This window comes from Macrosteles quadrilineatus, unplaced genomic scaffold (assembly GCF_028750875.1).
Source record: "Macrosteles quadrilineatus isolate MER2022 unplaced genomic scaffold, UCM_ALF_1.0 Scaffold_9__3_contigs__length_116548681, whole genome shotgun sequence".
In the NCBI taxonomy this organism is placed as follows: domain Eukaryota; kingdom Metazoa; phylum Arthropoda; class Insecta; order Hemiptera; family Cicadellidae; genus Macrosteles; species Macrosteles quadrilineatus.
The window spans coordinates 73,959,022-73,984,578 of NW_026542602.1; the positions used below are offsets into that span (position 1 = coordinate 73,959,022).

General features: G+C 35.7%; 1 protein-coding gene across 1 annotated transcript in view; it reads right to left on the bottom strand.

Annotated features, from left to right (window-relative positions):
* Positions 1-651: 651 nt before the first annotated feature.
* LOC129004473 (uncharacterized) overlaps positions 652-25,557 on the bottom strand; it is a 30,323-nt gene continuing 5,417 nt past the window's right edge. The window contains exons 2-6 of the mRNA XM_054433074.1: positions 9,546-11,225; positions 5,476-5,608; positions 4,440-4,559; positions 3,575-3,778; positions 652-1,779 (exon numbers count right to left, since the gene is read on the bottom strand). Coding sequence (XP_054289049.1) covers positions 3,589-3,778; positions 4,440-4,559; positions 5,476-5,608; positions 9,546-11,061 — 1,959 coding nt within the window. The 5' untranslated portion in view covers positions 11,062-11,225 and the 3' untranslated portion in view covers positions 652-1,779; positions 3,575-3,588. The remainder of the gene's footprint in view (positions 1,780-3,574; positions 3,779-4,439; positions 4,560-5,475; positions 5,609-9,545; positions 11,226-25,557) is intronic.

A 25,557-nucleotide genomic window follows, 5' to 3' on the forward strand; every position in this document is an offset into this window, starting at 1 on the left:
TTTTGATGGAATATGTAAAGAATACAGTCAAACCATTTTAGGGTGACTCAGGGAGCAAAGTTTGGTTCAAGGTAGAACTGGTTTGTCATGGGAAGCTTAAAAGCTTCTGATTAATAACTAACTAGGTAGAAATATTTTTGGGTATTCTTCTGTAGAGAGGTGTCCAACATATACTATTTTCATAATGAAATACTAAGGTCCGATTTCACCAACTAGTGTACCTTTGCCTTAAGAGTCCTTGGAGGCTTGGGTCATCTTGGATAATTTTAAAGAGTTGATCCAAAAATATTTATATTTTAAATATCTAGGAGACTGTGAAATTGGAATACATGGAAGCCAACGGCCATCTTGGATTTGCCCGCACAATAGCAATGTTAATTAATTTCAAACATCCAGTGAAGAGTTTTTTACCGTCTCAAAATATGTTTTCAAATACCAAAGTGATTGTGATTTAAATATCTAGTGGCCTGTGAGATTAGAAATCTTCTATGTAGTTTTTTAATTGTTCAAATGTCTAGGCTCTAAAGACTTAACAACAAAATAATTCACTTTAATCTTGTGTTTATGATTATTCTATGTTTTTGGAATGATTCAATCCATTGGAAGTTTTAAGGAAAGAAAAGTAAAAACGAGTTTTAAAAACATAGCATTTATTAAGTTTCTCCAAATATAGCTACCGGTACTGTAAAAACAGAACTATTACATACTTATAAACAAAATAATTCTAAAAATCGTATGCTAGTTCAACGAGTGAAATTTAACTCAACAAAATTATAGTTGTAATGGTAACTTATAATTTGGTACAAATGTTAAAATTACTTATCACTACATGATACAACACACACACACATCATATACATGAGTTGCCCAAGCTAGTATTGTCTATACAGTTAGTATTTGGGCTTCTACCTTTGATAATCCTTGTGTTTCATATTGAAAAATGAGAGGTTATGAAGAACTAAGTACAATAAGGTCTGATTGTAAAAGGGTGGTTCACTGGAAAGTTGAATACGCAAAATCTGTTTATTTTTATGACAGAATGTTAGGTATTAAAATGTGGATTCGTGATAAGAATTCTAAATTCAATGAAAATTAGGCTACACACAATTAACTTAAAAACAGTTCAATATGAAACAAAGGGTTTGAGTAACAATGTTCTTGATTGCTATTCTATGTTAGAAAACAAATTCAGTCACTTGATGAGTTTGCATTGTAAAACATCTGGTAAATAACAGTTAACAGAGGTAAAAAAAGTAAAGTGATAAATCACTTAACAATTTTTGGACTCTTCACAGCAATAAATGTAATGGAAGATCAGTTGAGCTAGTGGTAATGGCTAGAAAATGGAAGTAAGTAGTTTTCTTATTTATAAGTTCAACTCACTCTTTCAATGTTAAATATTGCACATTCTTCGTAGTAGTTCTACAAGTCACTCACTACATTCTTTTGGTTATCAAAAGATTCCTGTGTAACAACAAACCTTTCATTGTTTACCAATTTTGGATCCAAGAAGTTTTCTTTATAAACAACTAGCAATGCTATTATTAGCTAATAATGGCTAAGATATGTAGAGTTTTCAAAAAACTTTCTTTGAACAAACAGTTGAACAACATCCAAACAAGACAATAACCTAAGGTCACATAACAATAATCAACTAAGGGAGTCAAACAAAAATATAAACTTAATAATAACAATGCAAACATCAGTTCTTTGGCTTGGTTTCTTGACTGGCGAGATCCTTAGTTTGGACAGCGACATTGTGGATGGAATAGTTGTTACCTGTAAGTAATCCATGTATATCAGTATTAAAGATAATCACAATTAACAAATTTAAAGTAGTGCATACTTATTAATCAAGCAAATTCAGTTGTCCAGAAGGCCCATAACTATAAAGAAACTAATAAACAGTGACTGCAAGATAATCAGATTGTTACAGAACATAAACAATGTAATAGCATAAATTTCTGTGAGTTGATAAAATACCCCCGTCGCAGCAAACCTGCATACTGAGCGAATTTCCATTTACCCGGCTTGATTTCTTCTAAAATATTCCCTATATATTTTCAGATTTATTTCCTATTTAAATAACATTAGTTTTAGTGAGTAGTTAGGTTTGCTGCTACGGGGAAGATGTTGAGGTGTGTTTTTTCAATTGAAATATTGATAGCTTAGTATGAAATAAACCAAATTGCCAAATTTGATTAAAATATATCCATAAACAAGCAAACTAAAACAGTTTATTTATTCTCCATAAGAATAACATGGGAATTTTAAATTTACAATTTTTTTAATTTTCTCCGTAGTCAATGAACATTCAAAAACACTTCAATATACTAAATTATTTTTTTTTTAAGCTCTTCAAAATGGTATAGAGAGAAATTTAGAAATTTAAAGTTTTTAGGGTCAAAAATGAGAAAAACCCATTTTTACCCCATAAAACCCCCCATAAACCCCTGATCCCATGGTCCGATTATGCTGGTTTGCGAATTCGTTCGAATAAATGTAGGTTTACACGTTTGTACCAAATTTCATCAAAATCGGATCAATTTTGCTTGAGTTATCGCGCTAACGGACACATATATAAATATATATATATATGAATTTGAACGGATGGTGTTTTTGGCCTCTGGAGACCTCAAAACGAAAAAGTAAATCGGTCCCGGGTCTAGGTCTTACCATGAGACCTACGGTAATAGCTTATTCCCTATATGGGAAATTCGCTAAAAACAATTTGGACCATGGAAGTTCCTACAGTCATTACAACTATGTGTTTAAAAAACAAAACTCATAACTAGCACCACAACTACTGCAATTCAGAGGATCAGGAAACCAATGGAATTCTGTACCAGAAAGAATGGAAGACAACGGATATTAAAGTATTGCAGGATCGCCAATTAAAATCCATCACAAACTAAATAATGCTACTGATGCTACAGCAGATTTAGAGATAAGTCCAAGAAATGTTATGGCTCATCTACAGTGAATATAAAAAAGAATATTTAGCTCACAATTGCTCAAACCCTCTAATGCTAACAGTTCACTACCGCCGAATCCAATATAGGCGAGCACGATTGTGTGTCTGATCTGGTCTGCTCTTACACGCTCGGGATAGTTTGTCTTGCCATGATTCGTGGTCGCCTGTGCTCCACTTTTATTTGACAAGTCAAAGGAGACGAGCGAAGGCGAGTGCTGGAAGTTAAAAAATGTCTAATCACCATCGGCGAACATGGGCGAGCGAGTACTGGGTGAACTCTTGGTTCACGCTTAGCAGCATTCGTCATCGCAACTTGAGGTAAAAATTCGGTGATAGTGTAGGCCTACTGCTAGCACAAGAGATATTGGAGAAGAAAAAAACAAAATTCTAAAACCCACATAGAACATAGTATTCATTTCAAGCCTCCAGTTGCACAAAATATCAAAACCCTTAATAATTTCATTTCTTGGTATAAATTTCTTTAACAGGTGTTTAAAGTAAGCATTTCCATTGTAATGGACTTCCTTGTGCAACATTTGCAGCCAGTTAGGACTGTTAGGAGGTCTGTTAGTGGATTTCCTATGACAGTGTGATTCTCACCAGAGTGGCTAGAGCTAGAGCAGCTGTTCTATGACTGGGAGTTTCAAGCACATATGTTCAGCTCCGCGGATGGGCAGTCTGTTGACAGTGTAGTGTCGTATCATCTCAGGCACAGAGGCAAAGGGGCTGCTAAACTGGCCGAGGATAAACTTGCCCGTCTCCCGACATTGTTGGATTCTCATGTGCATGAAGCCACGGGCACTCCTGGAAAAACACAAAGTTATTAACTGAGTAAATGGTATAAGGATGTGTCAGGGTAATCAGGTTGAATGTTTGATCAATCAATTTTTTGTTTAATAGTACATAGTGTACGATTTGTGTGAAAAAACGAGCAAATAGAAATATGTAGAGCATTGTCGTTTTTATTTTTGATTGCAATTTTCATATATAACAATATCGAACCTTAAAATTTGGGTGACCACAAAGCCTGAGGAGATTTGAGAATAGGCTAATGCTTTTTTCATCTACCTTAGTGTAACCATCTTTATGGACCAGCTGCAGCCAAATTTTTCTTTAAATAGAATATAGTATTTGTCTGAGGTATTCATAGTGTGCAGTCAGAATTTGTATTTGCCCCGTATATTGGTATACTTAGGTAGTTGGACGTGACATCAAAGATTCTATAGCTTACAATAAAGTTGTCCTTTCATTATGACATTATTAAACAGTTGGCATATTCAACCGGAGTCAGGATTTTACAGTACACCTTATCCCAGGTTCACTTCAACCTTCTTTTGCATTCTAAAACAGGCTACACACTTGAGAACGGTATGTCTAGTTACCATAGCCCGAGCTCTTACACAGAGAGAAACCATCTACACCCCCTATACTTTTCAATATTGTGGATTGATCCAATGCAGCTTACTTGAGAGACAAGGAGTAGTCCTGTCGAGAACTCTCGCTGTTGCGGACGAGGTAGCTGCCTTCATCATGGTGTCTCAGGACATTCTCGGCCTCCAGCCGAGTGATGGCTCCATGGTACCATCTGTAACGCACAGTTCATTAGTTATACTTGTCAAAATATTATACGTGTGCCAGCAAAACATTACATCTTCCACTGTTTCATAAATCCTCGGAACTCGATATATATAGAAAGTGAACAAGTACACACGGGATATTGGAGGTTATGGATAGACATTTATAATTACCTTGTTTTGAGTCAAACGGTTTAAATCATTTTAACATTAAGTATTTTTTTTTTAATACTGGTATTCAGTTTTATATTTTGATGCACTATCAAGTTGATAGTGCATAGTATCTAATTAAAAGTATCAACTATTCTTTGCACACAATTAGTAGTTCGGTTCTTCCATTGAAGCGGATCCGTACATGGGGCATTTGCCGAGCCCAAAGTTTTGAATAGTGGCAAAATATTTGGGTTAGTATTTATGTACTTCCAAGCAGAGGTGACCAACATTCGTCACTTTCCGAGTGGTCTGTTCTTCTGGACTAGGGAATATGTGTATGCTTTGATGCATGAAAAAAAAACGACATTGATGTTCAATGGTGAGTAGACATACACTCATTGAGACTCAAAGCCTGCTTGGCACTCGGCAATTGCAGCATGTTGTAGCATGTGTCGTAAAAATTGTATAGCACTGAACCTTAATTTTTGATGTGGACTTCCCATTCCATTGTGAAATCTGAGGCCTAGTTTTAAATTTGATATCATGTCTGGTCCTGTTTGAGTGTGCATATGTGTAATATAGGAAAGCCACGTCTTCCTTTTTTTATAGTCTGGATATCATGTAACGGTGAAACATTGTTATTTGTTAGAGTGGATGCAACTTGAAGTTTCTATCAATATCGTAGCATTCATTTTACTTTTGTCCCAGCCAATGCCTTTCTTAATGCCAGCATGCTAAAAATGTGTGTTTTAATGTTAAAATGTGGAGACATACCCTTGCCTCTCCAGTGGAAGGTCCACCTGGATGTCGGAAGCGGGGAGGGAAGGTCCAAGGTCCAGACTCAATCCTAGGGACCGAGGTTGGCGACACTGGTCCAGGTCTAGTGTGAGGGAAGGTCGTCCCAGGGCTGCAAACACAAAATATATATGAAAAGATTATATAGATTAGATTTATGTGGACACACCATAGTATATATTTTACGGCAAGGACAAAGAGGGATGAATTTTGAATGGATGAGATGATAGCTTTGTTACTGAGTAAAATCAGCTGTTTCTTTAGTCAGAATCATGTTGAAAGGTCAGGGATTAACACATTCACTGCGAGGGTTAAAGTGGGGGGGTGCCCTGTTTAAAGGTTTTCAGCAGCGAACATGTTAAGATCAGCTGGGCCTAGCTTTAAACATTAGGTACTGAATTTTCTCAGGATCAAACTTGCAACCTCCTGTTTCCACTCAGCTCACTAGCTATAGGTATTATAGGTAGTTACCAGCATCTTGAATCCAAATCCGCCTATTCAGTCCAGTGATATTTCTACATTCTGAAAGAGATTTACTAATAATCTCAAAAAAATAAAAGAACTTTTATATCAATTAATTGGCAAGTCATGAATTGAAGAAGCTTTCCTCATTTACTCATGGGTGTAGTGTTTATATGTCACAGATTGATGAAATATTAGATTGATGAAATAATTTATATGCAGCTTACAAAAACCATGAGAGATGAAATGCGACAAAGGCGTGTCTTTTAACACTCAATGATGGATTATAGGAATTACATCAAATTTATCTCAGGGTACAAATTTAAACTATTCTACTATATGACAACACCAATAGTCTGGATAGCCAAGTGGTTAAAGTGCTTGCCTTCAAATCTGAAGGTCGCTGGGTCAATTCCAAGCAAGATTGTGTGATACAGATGCCATTTTATAATTGGACTATCAATTAATGATGTTGTTTAAAGACCAGGGTTTGGACTGTTCCCTTTCAAAACGTTAAAAAATGCCATTGGCATTGAAAACACACAAACATTTTAATTCAAAGTAAAGTGTTTGGATGGAGGCTTAATTCTTTTATTTAGTAATTCAACTGAAAGAATATAAAAACCATTTGTAGGATTTACCCTTGATGGATTTGATTTACCGATGAGAAAACCAAGAGGTATTTTGAAGACTGATTAAGACAGATTGAAGGATTTCCCCTATAATGCCAAAACAATCACTTCTAAGATGGATTGGTATCCACCCCAAAATTAATACAACATATTACTAGGGGATGTGAAACGAGGGAATCTCAGAAATGTTTTGTGACGTAATTTTCCTGGCGGACGACAAGAGGTAAATTACGCCACCGGTAAGAAAACGAGGATCCCAGGATTCGCCCTAGTCTGGTCGCGGGGAGTTTCCCAGGAGTCGATAGTGATTCGGATAGCCTAAGTTTGATAGCCCTGGTTGTCAGAGCTCGAGACGAACGTTGCGGGTTACTAAACACCCAACTAGAAATCACCACTCTAGCCTAGGGCTTGTGGGGAAATTAACAATTTTGACTTGACTCTGTGGGCAAATATCTAAATGACACACTACTAGCTAACTTAACAAATCAACAAGTAAGCTAAGTAGTCACTCCGCTTACCTACGGAGTTACGTCGTTAACCTGAAACAAACAAGGTTAGTACAAGATAGGCCTAACCTAGCCTAACTCCCACAGAGTCTGAATTTACTAAACAAGAAAACGAGTTGGCTTAAGTTGTCCAAGTGAGACACGAAACGAGAGAAAAACTGAAACTAAAAATAAAACTGCTCCTTGAGCCGAAAACGAAAAATTAAAACTTTAACTTCCTCACGTGTTCAACTTAAGCCAACTTCGACAGAAAATGTCCAGCAGAAACCTGTCTGCTGGAACAAGCTTTGGGACGTTTGGGGAACTTTAAAAAGGGTTTTTGAAAAATTAAAAGAAAGTCCCAAGACGGATTAAGAAACGTTAAGCGAAAATATATTTCACCAACTGCAATACTTTACTAAATTAGTTGGTTAAGGCGTGTGACTAGGTCTGCGTATCAGGCCTAGTCTTCAGGTTCAACCAAGCTTCGTACACGAAAGCTGGTCAAGTAATATACGAAAACCAGAGAAGTTAACTACGAAACTCACCAGTCGACGAAATTATAACCCACTATGTTCCTGCACAAGTTCACTACAAAACTATTCGAACTTAAGCTTTCAGAGCTTGCTGAAACGTAACTTTAAAAACGACGAAGAAATTGAATGAAATCACTTAGAATTCAAGACGAACGAACGAACTCGCGAAAAGCCGGGAATACGAATGACCAAAACTTCACAAAACTTCTTCTTACTTCACCTTCGTCTCAGAATCGAGACGAAAGTTAAAACGATTCCTGATTGGTCAACGAGTTACCGAAACAAAAAAAAAACTGGCAGCGAAGGCAGGCGCATGGCAGCTTTAACAGGCTTACAGCCGCGTACCGCTCAAAGGTGACCTCGCTGCTCATCTTCTCTCCCGTAGCCCGGCCTCAGACGCAGTCGAACAGCCAAACAATCAAACTGACACCAACGTCGTCTGCGGTCTTGGAATTGGAGGTTAGGTACGACGTCAGTTTAGTGTCGCGACTAGGCTTACTCAACAGCTTATGTTTAGCTGTTTAAAGTTCGTGGTTTAGCCGTTATTTTACCCCCTACACATTTGACCCGTTACAGTTTTGTATTGGGAATCTTAGCAGATAAAGATTGAATGAGCAGTTCTTAAATATTGTATTTTTTAAATTTTGATCAATAACCTATTTTGTGTGTGTTAAAACCGGAAAAATTATTTTTATATTTGAAAAACAATATGAATGCTGACACATTTAGCTTATACAGTAATGTTTTTCTTATTTCCAATTGTTTAACAATAACAATTATTATACACACTGTCACCGCAGAAACTTGCACCTCACCAACTCAACAATCTACTAACATGGTTAAAAAATATAAGCGCTAAATAGAACTTTAAATAAAATTCCACAAACGAAGCAGGTTAATAATTTTCAAGAGGGAACTTGAGGGTTCAACAAGATTGCCAATAATTGAAAAACATCCTAAATCTTAAGAAAAACTCAAAAAGAAGACCCAAAGAATTCTCAAAGTAAATTGTCTGAAATGAGATGGGGCAATCGCATGCATGCAATTCCACAGTTGTAAATCCCAAAAGAATCAGTCGACATAAGCGGTTTTAAATCAGTCAGTTACACAAGATGTGGATGGAAGGACCGGAGGGAAATCTCACCGAGGAATGGAGCCGGGTAATTGAATGTCCTTCGTCTCGCCAAACAAATGTTGACAAACATTGTCCGTGCGTAAACCCACAGGAGCTGTCTTTGAGGAGACATTGATTGCTGCTAAATCTACTTCTACTTGTTTTATTGGAAATGGCTTGAAACGATTGTTGTTCAGCAATAAGAAACTGATTTAAGCTTGTATTTCATTATCAAGGGATTTGATATTTTTAATGGTATCAGATGTAGTTGTGAGAACAATGTAGAATAATTAGAATAATTCTAAGCTTATGTTATTCGCTTTCAGAAGTCCTGCTTACTTATAGATAACTAAGATATGCATCACACAAAAAATGATTCAGGCTTTGGTTTTCATCCAATATTTATAGTAAACCAATCCAAAACTGGAGGTTTTAAAGTAATACTACATTAGGCATGACACTTTAAAAGTAAAGTAGTCCTACCGTGCAGTGATAGGAAATGTCATAGTGAAAAGAGACCTAACAGTAACTTCAAAATGATTGGATGACTAATCAATCAGCTAACCTAGAAGAATATTGTAAAACCAAATCTTGTATATTTGATTTCATTAACATACTCAAACATTTTATCAAGAGTGAAAAACATCAAAAATGAAATCACTTTTGACAAAATACTTAACAAGTGTAAATGTTTTTCCTTTCCAAATCAATATTATTACAGCACCTGTTGAATGGTACCCAAAGTTTTCTGTTGTTAATATACAATTATTTACAAAACTATAGGATCCTAAAAATATGTTGGCTTGCTGAATTAACTCACCCTCTGGTCTGGTGGACTCTGGCTCTTGTACACTGTGACTGGAGGAAGCCTGAGAAAGACCACTGGACTCTGTACTGGGAGGAACTACTCGTAGCCTCCGCCGCAGCTTGGGCATGTCAAAAGGAAGTTCTCGCAGGTCGACTGAGGTCGCAGATCCTGACATATCCTGCACGGATGTGACCGGCTGCTGCACCAGTCTCCGTCTCCGTAGTTTGGGCATATCGAAGGGCAGATCGTTTAGGTCCACAGAAACGTTCTGGTTCAGACTGCTTCCCATCCCACATCGGGACTCGATGGAGATCCCACTATCAGAGCCTTGGTGGGTTTCTGAGTCCCCAGAACATTGACCTAATCCTAAATTAATGAGATTTTTATTCTGAGGAGTTCTTCTCTTAGGCTTCTGAAGCTGTACGGTAGGGTTCTCCACGGTGAAACTATTCTGCTCAGTCATGGGAGTCGTAGAGGTCAAAGTGTTTTCTTCAGGAGAGGCTTTCTGCGAGTTGTTGTTTTTGTTGTTTTCAGACGTCTCAGAGCCCTGCTCCTGTGATGACTTGTCCGATATAGGTGAAAGGATATGTAGCTTTTGGTGGAAAAAACGTGATCCTGTTGGCATGTTTGCGACCGGGTTGTGGTAACCAGTGCTGCCTGCGGAATCACTACTGTGGGAACTCAAGGAACTGCTACGATGGCTCTCAGAGCTGGAGGTGCTTCTGTTACCTTCGCTGGTACTGCTGCGAATCGACTCCAAACTTCCACCACTGCTGCTTGTGGCCATGCTTTCAGTGCTCGAGTACTTCACTCGCACTCGTCTCGGCCTGCCTTTAATCTCCAACACTTGAGCAGTTGTTAGGAAAGCTGTTGTTGTTTCTGTCCTTGAATCTGGCCTGCTTTTAATTTCAGCTATTTTTTGTTCAGGACAGAACAGACTCTTCGGCCTAGAATACACTTCATCCACCTTCTCGCTAGAATCGGCGATGAAGCTTCTCGGTCGGCCCTCTAGGACTCTCGCGTCTTCTATTCTACACCGAACTGACTTGATGGGTAGTCTAGCATCTTTCAGGCGAGCACCAGGTAGGTTGGGAGCGCTGTGGACGCTCGCCATAGAGTGAGAAGATGGGAACTTTGTTGGCAAGGGGGCACTGGAAGGAGGCGTTGGAGGAGCAAACCCTCTCAAAGGTAGAGGAGGTTCATGGAGTTCTACTCTGTCTAAGTCTTTTGTCAAGCTGTCAACTGATATATCTCTCAACCGGAGACTGTCTACTGACTTATCCCGTCGGATGAGGACACTTTTAGGTTTCCTCCTCACCAGCTCCTGCCTGGACAGCACTACCTTGCGCCGCTCCGGTGTGGTGGCGCACGCCGACGAAGGCCCGGGCTTGGGAGGCAGCGGCAGTTTGCCTCCGGGCAGGATAGACTTGTTTATGACAATGTCCACATCCAGGTCATCGTCTGACTTGCTGATCCGGGAGTCGAAGGCGGTCTCGTACAGACTCCGGCGGCTCATGTCCGGGGGCATGGGGCCATCCCCCTCCCCCTGTAGTAGGTCGCCGTAGTAGTAGGGGCTGCGTCGCGGCGGCGCTACAGTAGGAGCTGCTATCCCCACATGCTCGTACACCCCATCATCCTCCTCACACCCACCCTCCTCCTCCTCTCCCTCCTCAGACGATGCTGACAAGAAATCTGGAACAAAATTAAGGTTTTATTTAAGGAGACTCCAATAATGAACAAGCTTATGCTAAAAACTGTTTAAAATGTATCCCAATTGATCCAAAACAGATTTGATAAAAATTATTGACTTTGAATAGTGCAAGTAGACTTCTAAATATTGTTAAATCTAAAGCCTGTTTTACGAGTGTTTGACGTTGGTAATGTTAGAGTGTACATCAGCATTAAATTTTATTTGAGAGTAGACCTCTACAATTTTTGCTTTACAGTTTTGTTAAAACACCACAGGACAAGCTGCTGTTGTTTAATTTAATCGTTTGATTTGGTTAAAATGGGTTCTAAAACGTTTCTAATGGCAATTAAAATTGTTACTAATCCACCTATATTTAATTTGTATTGTTTGTTTGTAGGATTTGAGAAATAAATTCACTATGCACAGCAACCAAGAACAAATAATTCTCGAGAGGTTTACAGTATTATATTACAAAGGGTGGGTTATATATCAGCAGGCTGTGTAAGGGTGGTAGAGGGGAGATGATAGATCCACAGAGGGTCTCAGGCTGAATACCTCCGAGATAACTCCGACTTTGTCACAACAATGATATCAACAAAGCCACTGGAGACTGGAGTCTTGTAATCCAGCAGCAATGATTGGAAATGGCCAACAATAAAGGTGAAGGAGGATAAGCCTCTCCCATGTATAAGGTCACCATTGTGGATCCAAAATGTTTTAAAATCTGGGAAAACAGATGTTTAATTTTAATAAATATAGTTTGGTATTTAATTTCCAAGTTCTAACATATTTTGACGTGTTTTGAAATACATGTTTGCGGTTAAGTAAGTTAAAATTTGCAGGAGCATTGAATGTACTGCAATCAGTGCATAGTTCTCAATACCTTGAAGTTTTACCTATTATCATATAAAATCAAATTTTAGCAGATCCTAATTTCATGTAAATGAAAGATGGATAACTTGAGTATGCTCATGATGACATAGTGTAAACTTATGAATACATAATTTATCAACCTATCTTTAAATATTTCAATCATGAAAATATAAAATGCAGGGAGAGTTTAAAATGTAACTGCTGTGATGCACATCATTGGGATGCAGCTTACCCCTTAATATCTTTTTCATCTCCATTGCTCATGTACACCAAAAATGAATGATGCACAGCTTCTGCCGCTTCACATTTACATAATTGTTTCATAATATCCATTTCGAGGCAAAAACATTTTGAAAACGTATTAAATATTGAAATGTCGCAATTGATTTTTCAATTTGCCTCACAGCCCTTTGAAAGTGATTACATCATTATTTTGTGGATATCGGTAAAGTAATCCACCAAAGTTTATGATTTAAGGTTGTAAAAACCATATTTTGGAGAGATAACGATAAATAATTTCAGATGAGTTGAATTTTAGATAAAAAAGCATATCAAAATAACTAGGAACCTTTTCCCTGTAGTCAACGTAATATTCTTTTTTTAACCTAGTTTTACAGTTTTCATTTAATAATAGAAAGGAAGTTTCTTTATCAAGATGAGTTCATAATCTCTTAAGTAGTTAGCACTGTAGTCCCTGAGGTGAGATTACTAAAGACTGTTCAGGGAAGTCCCATGGAGAAAATTAGGTGAATGATAAATTACACTTTAAACTAATCTGAATGAAATTAAAACAATAATCAGTTAAATCTATATAAAATCCATATCTAAATAAAATCAAACGTTTTCCATTAAATTTCTAAAAGTTTATTAAAGTTATGATCATGAGTACTGTCATTACACTACAACATATTGTTAAACTTAAAACTTATACAAAAAGTCTTCTTCTACGTTAAATTAATTATGAGTTTTTTTTATCATTGGTTTTATAAGCTTTTTTGCCAAACATTCATTTATGCTGTAGGGTAATTAAATAATATTTCAAGCCTAACCATAAGTCGCCATGTATTTTTAGGTACTGTAGGTAATATTTATACTTATTGCACTATGTTAAATCTTGGATTGCAGAACTCTTTTTAATATTGAATTTCAATTTGGACTTATTGTAGACTTTGAATCTCTTCATCTACAACCTACACAATCAACCTCAAAGAGAACCCATTCACAAAACAAAACAAAGGATCTTTTATTAATCTCCAAAAGTGAAACCTGGCAGCGACAGACATTACCAAATGTGTGGGGAATAGTTTAGCCATAAATCTGCAATACCGACTCCCCTGCTCTCAACACCCCATCAATGCATCAGACAAAGACAGAGTGAGGTGGAGGGGGTGGAATGTGTTTATAAATGTGTAAGACAATGGCGTAGGGGAATGAGGAATTCGGGGTGGAACACTATGTAAAGTGGCGGATAACATCAAACTGTTTACCTTTGAAGCTATAATGTTTTAGGGTTTCAATTTTAATATGCGTTTGTGAAATACACTTTGAGCTGCACTACGCAAGTGTGTGGTTTCTACCGCTGCGTGATTTTTAAAAGAAAATATAACTTGTCGATTTTATGTTACATGGGTAATTTTCTATTATACTGACCACACCTTATCTAAGGTTATGGTAACCTAAGGTCCGTATAAACCGATAAGTACCAAAGATGGTATCGGCCTTATAAGAATGCAAATTTTAAACCTTGTTTTTAGTTGTATAAAAAAAATAACACCTTTGGCGGCTAAACGATGTACAATGTGATATTTTGATCTTTTACTAATGTATCAAGTAGTTGGTACAATAAAAATAACGCAAAATGATGTGTTCATTGATTGTTTACAAATCAGCAAAGCAATAAATTGTTTCGCGCTTTTCTGTATGTTTACCCATCTTTCGGAAACGAAACACTTCTAAGTCAACCTCACAACCACATAAGTCAGATAACCCAAAATTTACGGTTCAAGTTTCAGCTAAACGACGAGTTCTGTATCAAATGGATAAGTCTAACTGTACTTCATACAGTACAGTATTTAGATTCTATTCTAGCCTCTCCCTTTGCACATAATATTGTTTAATAGTATAACAGAAAATAATTCAATAAGTCTACCTGGCATGTTCTCTAAAAAAGTGACACACTTGCTTATAAAACCATGCAACTAAAAATACCCTCAATAATATAGTTTCACATATTAATAATCACAGGCCTATTATTTTTTGCACTTACTGTATATTTAGTTTGGCTGCACTTTTGGAAAAAACTGTTCACACTTGATTTTTCAAACAATTCATATTATCCAATGCTTCCAGACAACTGCCTAAAATAAACTTAAAATACGTTTCATAGCATTTGATAGTACATTGTCATCTTCTTTCATATGGAACCACAAACGAATAATCTGAACGGCTATTGAAAAAACCAACAAACAATAACATTTCCGTAAGAAAGATTGAAAATTGTTTTTAAGTTGAAAAAAAAGTAGAAAAGTCACTGACGTTTCCTTACTTTACATTAAGCTATTACAGGAATGACATGTAACATTTTTCAAAGCGCTGAGGACTAACTTGACCCAGCAGAGATTCCCTGAGTAACTGTATATTGTCGGTCCTTTATAAGAAAGTGGGTGATATAACACAGGCTCGCTGCAGGAGGGAGATTGTTTCACAGCAAGATATGCTCTCTCTTTCCCCCCATTACCACCCCTTTTCTCACTCATGCCATTTTAACATAAAAGTCCCTTCCAAAAACTACACATACGTCCAGTTTAAATGCCATTACTTAGTAATTGGCCTCTATAAGGTTAAGGCGAGCTATGAACCTATTCAAATTCACAAGAGTAGTGAATGGACCATTGAACATTAACTTTGGGACTGTTTTGTAGGTTTACTCTGATTTTCAACTTTACTGGTCAAATAGTTGTGTGAAACGTGCTGCTCACTTGGAAAATAAGTGGAAAAAAATACTAAAACAATCAAACTTTTCGAATCAAGTTATTGTTCATGGTTACGAAGAAATCTACTGACTTATGAGACCATCAATTAAAAATCGATCCAATAATAGACTAGTGCTCATATTGGCTACTTTCACAGCAAATAGTTCTTCAATACCGCTGATGACGGAAGACTGACGACTTTGGCGTTGCATTAAAACAAGATATAATGTTCGATCTCGCTAAATGAGAAATTGGCACAATCTCATTGTTTTATCCTCTTAATGATTATTATAGGTGCAAACGAACATAAACTATTTAAGAATAATGCGTATCCTACAGTGCTTACATATAGTATAACACTATCGATCAAGATACTAAAACTAAAAAAAATATTGCTGAGAAGGTGTCCAATATAATCTTTCTTGTGCTATGATCAATGTAATTACCATAATAAGTAGCCATAGGAAACGTAAGTCCCACACACCCTAGTAAAAGGTATCCAGGTTAAAGTGTAAAACGGAAGTTAACAACAATAGTGTCTGCGCCGCAAATAAAATACTCCCTTGACAAGAAAGCCATGGCAAAATACAATATTTCAGCAATAGCCTAGTTTAGGATCACATTTTTTATAGAATCGACAAAATGGTAGAGAAAACTGACATAAATAGCAAAAATATTAGGAGAAACCCCTAACTTTTCCCGCCAAGTTATCGCGAGTCTCTAATATGGCGGGTTGAATGCTACTCACGCTCAGTCTATTAATCAGCTGCTTATCGCCCTTATCACATTATTGATCTTGACTCCCCAATTTACGAAGTGGGAATGCCAACTTTTATCAATTCCTTTTGGAGACAATAAAATACTAGTACTCTAACAAGAGGTTTAGAGTGTTTCGTGAAACCTGGACATTTTGTTTAGTAATTGTTGATTTATTTTAGTTCGTCCTTAGCGATACAAACAAAGTTCAGCATTTAATTAGCGTACAGCGAAGAAATTATAAAAAAAATACTTCTACTGTTAAATAATGTAAACATTCTATATCTTTTAACTTTTAATACAACTTTTGTGCACTTAAGTAGAGTGCTAGGTCAAGAACATTGTTATTACAATGCAATATGCTATATGTATCAAAAGCTTTATAAATCTATGTATGTATATAAGTCTATGTATGTATATTTGAAAAAAAAAAAATATTTTGCCTTTGCAAATAAACTTTTGGATAGTTCGAGTGAACCACTGACTAATTAGGTTCAAATATACCAAACTAATACCAAACTAACTTCGTGAAAGTCCTATTTTTTCAATCATTGCTCTAATTCATCAATAATGGGAATTTTGTCCTCAAAATAAACGTTTACATCAAAACGAAAACAATAAAAGGGGATTTTCGAATATGTTTAGGCTTAGTTTCACGGTTATGAGCCGGAAGGAACGCAAGCTTTAAAACTGGACGGGAAGAAGCTCTGATGTTCCCGTCTCGACGGAAGGATTTTCCACAACAATGAGCCCAAAAATTGCCCTTAACTCTTCAGTTATAGAACAATAAGTCAACCGAACGGTTTTTAGTTTATCTTTGATTTAAACATTAGGTAAAAGGTTGATTATTGATTTGCAAATCTTATGATTGTAGTGTTGTTTTTACGCAAAGGATTCATTTATTGCAATAAACTATTTAAAAAAGGAAAAACTAAACTCTTTAGTAATGTCATTTAACAGTATTAGAGAGCTGTTTGGTTCTTGAGAGATCTTATTACCACTTTTCCTATAAACAACACTTTAAGATAACGTATTTGTGTTACAACACCGCTTTTGGTGTAAAATGCACGCAGTATAAAATAAACACATTACAATCAAGCCTAATCGAGAACTTAAGCGGATGGAACTGACGTTTCCCCGAACACGACCCTGATGCATTCATTGGCAATCAAACCTGGACACTGAAGACCAGGACTAATATGAAGCTATTAGACAAACATATGGACGAGATACATCCAACCCTCACAAGCTGGAGTTTATCCTTGCTTATCATTACTTATGTGAGCTTTGAGAACTAATTCTGACATAACCTTGTTTGAGTAGTGAAGAGGCAAGTAGTGCCAGTTATGCTGTATGTTGACTACTTACTGAATAGTTATAGTCGCCAAAAAGATCATTTCTACGGATTTAAAAATTCAAGAAATAATGAGTAGCCTAATGAGTAATAAACGCACAAAAAATACACCAGATAGAACCCTAATTTGAAATAAAATCGTTTTTACAGCAATAATTGTTTGGAACTACAGGTTTCTATATTTTTGTTTAGGTGGTAATTTTTATAGGACAGAAAAAAATGTATATACTATTTACATGTCAATCATGTTGTCTTTTTCCGAGAAAAATACTATATGATAAATTTGCTTATATGGTACTAATTTGAGGTTGAGACCCGTTTGTATTCTAACATAGACACTTGTATTGTTGATGTTCAAACTTGTATTGTGAATCTTTGAGAGGTTCTGTTTCATGTTTTAAGTATTTAGCGATGTACTTAAGCTTTGCTTTATGAGATAAATTCATCATGTGTAAAATATGGATCTCATCAAGATGTTTATGTTCAAAACTGTACCTTCAATTATTGAACAAGAATTAGCTTTTGATAGCTACCTTTTAGGTGCAGTAACTGAGATTGAAGTTACGATTTTTATTACTAAAACATTCTGGACTAAGTTCTGTATTATGACAATTGTAAGGGTGGATTTAAGGTGATATTCCGCATCTTACAGAGCCTCAGAAAGCCCTGATGAGGGTTGCAACCCCAACATCGTGCCAACTCGGGTTGATTTGTGATGGCAATTCCAAGATGGCGGCTCGGTTTACCCAAGTGATTATTTTAGATTTACCCAAAGTTCCACCAACTAACTCGCTATGTGAGATAACGTGTATTTATTTTATAAAATATTTTTAAAATTGAGGAATTTTTTTATGTTCAAGATGAGAATAAGATTAAATATAAGTTCATTAGTAGTAGTTTTTATCTTTACAGATTTTTCTGTTTTTCACAAATTATCGTAAGAGAAGACATTTATGTTTTCAATATACATTTTTATCAATGGAAAATATTTTTTTAGCTTTGTAAACCAGCGACTTTTTATAGATACTATTTTTCCCTATACAACTTACACATTGTAAGATTTCGCAATACGTTGAGGTACAGTATTCAATAGAAGCATTAAAATACTCAAATATGTAACTGTGATAAAACAAAAGTATATAAAATCACTCCAGATAATTGGAAACTCCTAAAAGAGCACGTACAAGACCGTGAACAAATTAAAACCTACAGTGGTTCACAAAAGAAACAAAACAGTTCCATAAACCTTTCAAGTGGTGAAAAACTTCACACGTTCGGGGTGGAAATCAGTTTGATTTGGTGGAAAGAGTTGAAACAAAGCAATCAAGATTTCGAGAGAAGAGAGAGGGGGGGGGGTTTAGAAGAGGAGAGCAGGAGGGGTGGAAGTTGACCGCTGAAATTATTCACTGAAAACGTACAATTCAATTTGGGCTCAGATGTAGACCTTCATCAACAGATGTCTCAATTTAAACGTTAACGAGCTCCCCCCCCCTTCTCGTCATATTCTGGGGAAATCTGTTGCTGTCGCTAGTCGATTAATCAGGACTTGAAAGGGATTAACTGGACTTTCCACGTGTAAGGATAGAGGATATACATAGAGGATACAGGTTTGTTAGAGAATCGTAGGACGTGATAGATGTGGTATATAACTCAAGTTGGTTGCAGCGTCGTAGGTAAAATTGTCTGTTACATTTTGTGGTTTCGTTTGAACTGAAACTAATAGTAAGAATTGTAAGCCAATAGTGCATTTTCGAAGATGAAACCAATGGAACATCCCGGTTAGTTACCGTATATGTTTTTTCTTCCTTAATTAAAGTTAGCAATGTAGCACTGGGACGGGTGGCGTCGTCCTGTAATCCAGCTACTAGGAGGTCACGAATTGTGGATATTTATAGGGATGCACTGTGGATGCGATGCTCCCTGGTGTAGATTAACGTCCGCACTAGTGAGTACTACGACTATCCGCAGTACTATCCTAATAATTAGACCAATTCGTTAATTACGAGGAAAAAATGTGGTTCGGAATCCACAATAAACAGTAGGTCCCTTAGTTGACATTAGCTGAATGGGCTATTAATTAACAGCTGTGTCTAAGGAACATGTCGGCCTTAGTCACTAACAAGACTACAAGATCGCGCCACTCATCTTACACTCATCCTTCACTCATATTTGGGTTAAAATACGCACATAGTGGCGTCCCCATCTTAAATAATTGATAATTGATAATTGATATGGACTACTGAGAGTGTAGAAATATATACTTTTTTGCCTTTTTGTTGATGTTTTTTAATCACTAATTAATTAATTGATTTTTTTACCAGACGATAATGCATAATATTTATATCTTCGAGAAAATATTACAACCACGAGTACTCAAAATAGGTTTATTGAAAAACCTGCTTTACACAAGATAAACTTTGATTCGCACTGAAATATAAACTCAAAGCACTCATAGCTTTTTGCCTGGGAAACTCTTATTAACAATCGGCGTTTAAGCGCCGCTTTGAACTGCCTTTGTGGATTATGTTTTAATTAGCAGGAATACTTTAGTGGGCCACTTGTCATCTTTTATACAAGGAGGGGTTAAATAGCCGACCGCAAGAATCAACATAGCTTTGCTTGCTTGTGCTCAAACATAAAGAGTTCCACCCTCATTGCTAATTATGAGTTTGACGTTTATTTTTCAAGAAATGAACATTTGTCACGTTAACAGGGGCGAATATTTCATACTGAATTCGAGGACACATTTACTTACATTACTATATAATTATGTTCAATTCACAAGTGTTTAAAATGTAGCCTACAAATAAAAAAGTCAATTACTGTAATAGTTGTATTCAATGACATCATTAACAGATACTTTCTGCACTGTTAGACTTATTAATGTTATCAATTCGAAACAATTACAGTGAAGAGTAGAACCAATATCAAATGGGGAATGTTCTACCACTATTTCTTGTCTATAATCCTTTGCTAAAATATCTCAGGGAAAAATTCTCGTTTTTACTCCAAGACTATTTTGCATGTGTCAAGTACGTATTAAAAGAAGTTTCTTTGAATGTACTGGAATGTTTTCATATATAATATTAATGGCATTTTCTTGTACCTGATCATATTCTCCTGTCTTTGTGGCATGAACAATACAAATTTTGCCATGATAATTTTGGTGTACCTAATCCTTTAACAAGATTTTGTAAGTATTAGAACGTTTATTTACCTTACTGCAGAGTATAATGAACAGTTCTCCAGTACACATTCTTCGGGTAAATCATTCAAATATAAAATACTCTTTTAGCTTATGAAATAACATATTATCGAAAATAATAAAAAAACCACATCTATTTTAAAGAAATGAAAAACACTGTTGTGCTACAAAGATAAAGATTATGACACGCAAAAAAGTGCTGTTACTTATCCTTGAGAAAACATGACGAAAAATATTTGATCCACTATTAATGAATGAATACAATGTAAATTAAGGAGTCTTAAAATAAATTTAGAGCTTGATACTACGGATTAAGTATTTACCTATTGAATAAAGAGGGAGAAACTCTTTAAATTCTTACTAATATACTCAGCGGTTTAACATAACCATAAGAAACATAAACATTTTCCTAAACTGTGGGGAAAATGACCTCTTGTTATGATAAGTTATGATAGAAACTTATGAAGTAGTAATTTTTAAGTTTTCATGAATTTTGTGAAATGTACCATACTAGTCTATTTATATTAATATGGTGAATATTGTTTCCAAACCATGACAATCCTACGTGTGTGGTAAAACTATTGAATCGTTAAAAAAAACTGACTATTCCATATTGTATGCGTGTACATAAATTACCGCTTTATATCCATGGTTAACAAAAAATTACCACCGAACTTGGACAATTCAGCACTTCCGATGCTTCTAAGCACAGTCTACTATCCGTTCACTGTAATTACTCAACGATAAAAAGCTCCCTTTGTTCCATTTGCGCGCGAGTGGCAAATTTGGCATGGATCGAAATTTGCATTACTTACAGACTATTAGACCGCCCCGGCTGAACTGGCGGTATTAACTCAGCCAAATCAGTCCGACCCTACCCCTGGACCCTACATACAGGCGTACCAACAGAGTTAGTACAGCTGAATGGACTGTACGGGAAACGGGTAGTGAACTTAATCATGGTTAGCTTTAACTTAGGGGAACGTATTATGGACATGAGAATATATTTTTTGTTTGTCCAGTCATGCACTTCAACAGTTTACAGCCTGAGGCATTTCGAAGCTATCGATTACGTTTTATACGATCAATGGTGTTTGTATACCTTACGTATAAATACATTTAAAAAATAGAGGCATATTTTTTTGCCACTTTGTAATTAATTATTTAAGGCAAACTATGAAATAACAAAATTTTAATACAATCACAATACTAGTTTTCAGATAACAACAAAGGTTTCATATCAGTGTACTGAAATGAGTTAAGAACGAAATATATTTTATACCATGATTGTATTAAAATATGTTTCAAAAACCCTAAAGAAGAATAGGTTAAATCACGAAATAAACATCAAGGCTCATGTATGCACGTTGCTTCACCCTTTCTTATAATCGTTGTATTTGAAAACTCTAAAATTGTACCACAATTCCGAGGAGATTCAGTTTTAATTATGCTGAAATTGTATTGTTTGTGTGTCTATTAATGTAAACTTACGTAAAAAGGGGTATCCACCCTTAAGTTACAGGTCGTCAGTGTCCAGTTGTCATGCAGTATGTGGCCGGTATTTTTTCACCAGATCATTCTACCAGTTAGACTATTTTTATGGAAATAGTTTCAATATTTTATGCATATAAATCGACCGTATAACTTGGAATAAAACAGCAAAGAAACTAGCTTCATTGCATCAGTAACAAATAATCCAATTGTGATTCCTTCGTTTTATACCAATCATTCTTATTCCTATATTTTTATTACTGTTTTATCGTCATATATATTTCTTCTTCTTTTCCTTCCCTTCAACCACTTCTCCGTTTCATCCCAGAAACTTAAAGAGATAATCCTCAAACCTTAACCACCGAGGCAAATAACAGGTCATAATCTACCATCCGAAATATGATTCCAAAAGGAAAATTACTCCCTACTACAAGCGCTCAAAGGCTTAAAATTGAAGCCTAATTTCCAAAAGGGTAAACTTTAGCTAGAACGAATCCAGTTTTACGAACAATTATTCATCCGCGTTCTTCAAACGCCCCCTTTTAATTGCGTCCCCCCTTCTCCCTGCTGCCCCCTCCCCCCTCCATTAATGCCATTATTGTGACGTCATCTGCCTGCATTACCATTTCGCTTGATTCAGTTATCTACCGCCACCCCGTGAATTAAAAACGCGGCAAGAAAATTCACTGAAAGATTTATCATTCCAGGCAAATTAATAACATGAAGGGCTCCAAGAATGATAGTAAGAGACGGGTGCTGATGATAATTTTACTAAATGTTAACAATAAGTAAAAACAAATTTCATAAAAATTTTTAAATTTTTTTTTCTGTAACCTATATTTTTTTATTTTTGTTTGTAACCTAAAATAAAACAAGGTACTATATGGGATTAAGCAAGGAAATGCATTAGATTTGAGTACCAAGGTGTTAAAATGTATAATTTCTTGCCTGCATCCATCAAAAACCTGTGTGTTTTAAAGTTCAAACAAGTTTTAAAAACTACTCTAACCCAGGCTTGCCTTTACAAACATGAAGAGTACTTTGGTTTAGAGTTTTAGTTATTTTAGTTCGCCAGAGCCATCTTGATTGTTTGTTTTTCTTTTGACGATTGTCATGAACTTTGTAACATAGTTTTAACGACAATAAATAATTTAATTTCATTTCATATCTAATATTTTCGTATTTGATGCTTTGACACAAGTATCTATCGCTAACCGTGAAAATGCCTCATGACCTACTTGCCACTACGAGTAAATGGAAATTATTCTCTCTGAAGTGGGTAAAACATGAAATCTTAAGAGAGGTGGGAAATCCCAGATAAACAGAAAACACTTGTATTTATCTGAATCATTGTGTTCTTGTAGTGGATGCGTTTAAGATGATCACATTGGCAGTGATTTTGTTCTTGCCATATCATGTGTATGTAAGTATTGCTTATTATTGTATTTTAGCAGTTGAAACATTCTGTCTTGTAAAAATAATGTCTTAAATGCATAGCATTGCTGGTACAATAATTGGTGACAAGGATATGACTGGTTTAAAATGCATTTTTAATTGTTGGTTTGCAGTAAAAAATGACGAAATATTACTTGAAAAGTAAAGCTTACTGATAATATCCCATTCTTCTTTAGGGGTAAAGAAACACTATTATAAACAAATTTGCTAATAATTTTTTACGACTGCAGTTCGTTTGTGGGATGCCAAATGCTCATAAGTTTATATTTCCCAGCCAAGAGTAGCCTAAATTGAAAACATTTGCAAAATAATTTTAATGCTGGTAAAAGTTGAATTAGAAGTTAAATCTAAGTCTAAAAGCTTCTGTGTCCCTGGTAATAATTTCGGCGGAACTCTAAGTAACCGAAAATGGATACTGAAGTAAAATCCCATTATGACAAGCTTTCTGTTTCTGATTGAAAGAGGACTTCGTTACTTTAGCCATTTAAACATTTTCCTGTTGTCGAAACTAACTTTGAATTTTCAAAACTATTATATTTAATGTGGAATAAATTAAGCTACAATTTGTAATCGGGTGTCCCTTCAGTTAGACTGCATCATCCCAATCCAATGACTCAACACACAATAAAACTCATTTGGTGACCAAATGTCTTAAATGTGTTTGTTCCCATTTTCAACATAACCGTAGATTAAACACACAGCAACAAAGAATTATCATCCTTCTGGATCAGAAGATATGTAACAAGATAATGATTATCTTGGCTATAATTATTATTATGGCTATTCCAGTCTGATTTATGTACGAGTAGATGGTGTTTTGCTATTGCGATTTGTTTCTACTCAACCAACTTTAATACTATTTTAACTGAACATAACAAAACATGTGTGATTTATTGTTTAATATTTGCATTTTAAAAAAACCCCCGCCGCAGCAAACCTGCAGACTAAGCGAATTTCCATTTGACTGATTTGATTTACACTGAAATGTCTACTTAAAAATATAACATTTATTCCCAATTTAAATAGAATTAGTTTAACAAGTACTTAGGTTTGCTGCATCAGGGAGGGTAAAACTGCTATTTTTGTAAAATGTTAATAGTTAGTAAGAAATTAAAACGTTTTCCAAATTTGATCAAAATATGTTCATAAACAAGCAAACTACAACCTAGTTTACTTATTCTCCATAAGAATAACATGGGAATTTTAAATTTAAAATTTTTTTGAATTTTCTCCGTAACCATTAGACGCATAATAACGCTTCAATATACTAAATTATTTGTTTTTTTAAGCTCTACAAAATGGTTTTGAAAGAAATTGCTAAATTTTATGTTTTTTGGGTCAAAAATGGGAAAAACCTATTTTTACCCCATAAAACCCCCCGTAAACCCCCGTTCCCATGGTCCGATCATGCTGGATCGCGAACTCGTTCGAATAAACGTAGGTTTACACGTTTGTACCAAATTTAATCAAAATCGGATCATTTTTGCTCGAGTTATCGTGTTAACGGCCCCCTTATATATATATATATATAAATATATATATGAATTTGAACGGATGGTGTTTTTGGCCTCTAGGGACCTCAAAACGAAAAAAAAAATCGGTCCCGCGTCCAGGTCTTACCATGAGTACTACGGTAATAGCTTATTCCCTATATGGGAAATTCGCTAAAAGAGTAAGACACAATTCGTACAATATACTTGAAAAAAGTACGTAATGATGTACTCAAACATCACTAACACAAAACAGGTTTAAGATTTAACAATAGTATAAGAAGTCTACTCGCTCTACACAATCCTGATAACCATGTGCATGTACCCTTAGACACAGAAAACATACTATTATAACCCAGAATGCCCCTTAGATCATTACTTTTCGGTAGTGATTAGATTGAAATAGCCGTTAAGACTTGCATTTTAAGGGTACTTATTTTAAGGCGAATGTGAGTGAACGCTGCGTGTTAAATGGAGTGATAGCTTTGTCACAGACTAAGATTAGCTAATTCATGTTTGTAGCCCTGAACTGTTGGACGTAATGTAAGACTAAATTACGCAATCCTGTCACAGCTCAACAAATTGAATCTGACGATGGTGTTTTAACACCGAAACATGTCCTTATTTGACCAAATTTGTTGAGCTGTGACGGGATTACGTAATTTAGTCTTACATTAAGATTAGCTGTTTAGACGATTGAAAACAAGGTCAAAAGTTAAGGTTCATTTCAGGTTCAGT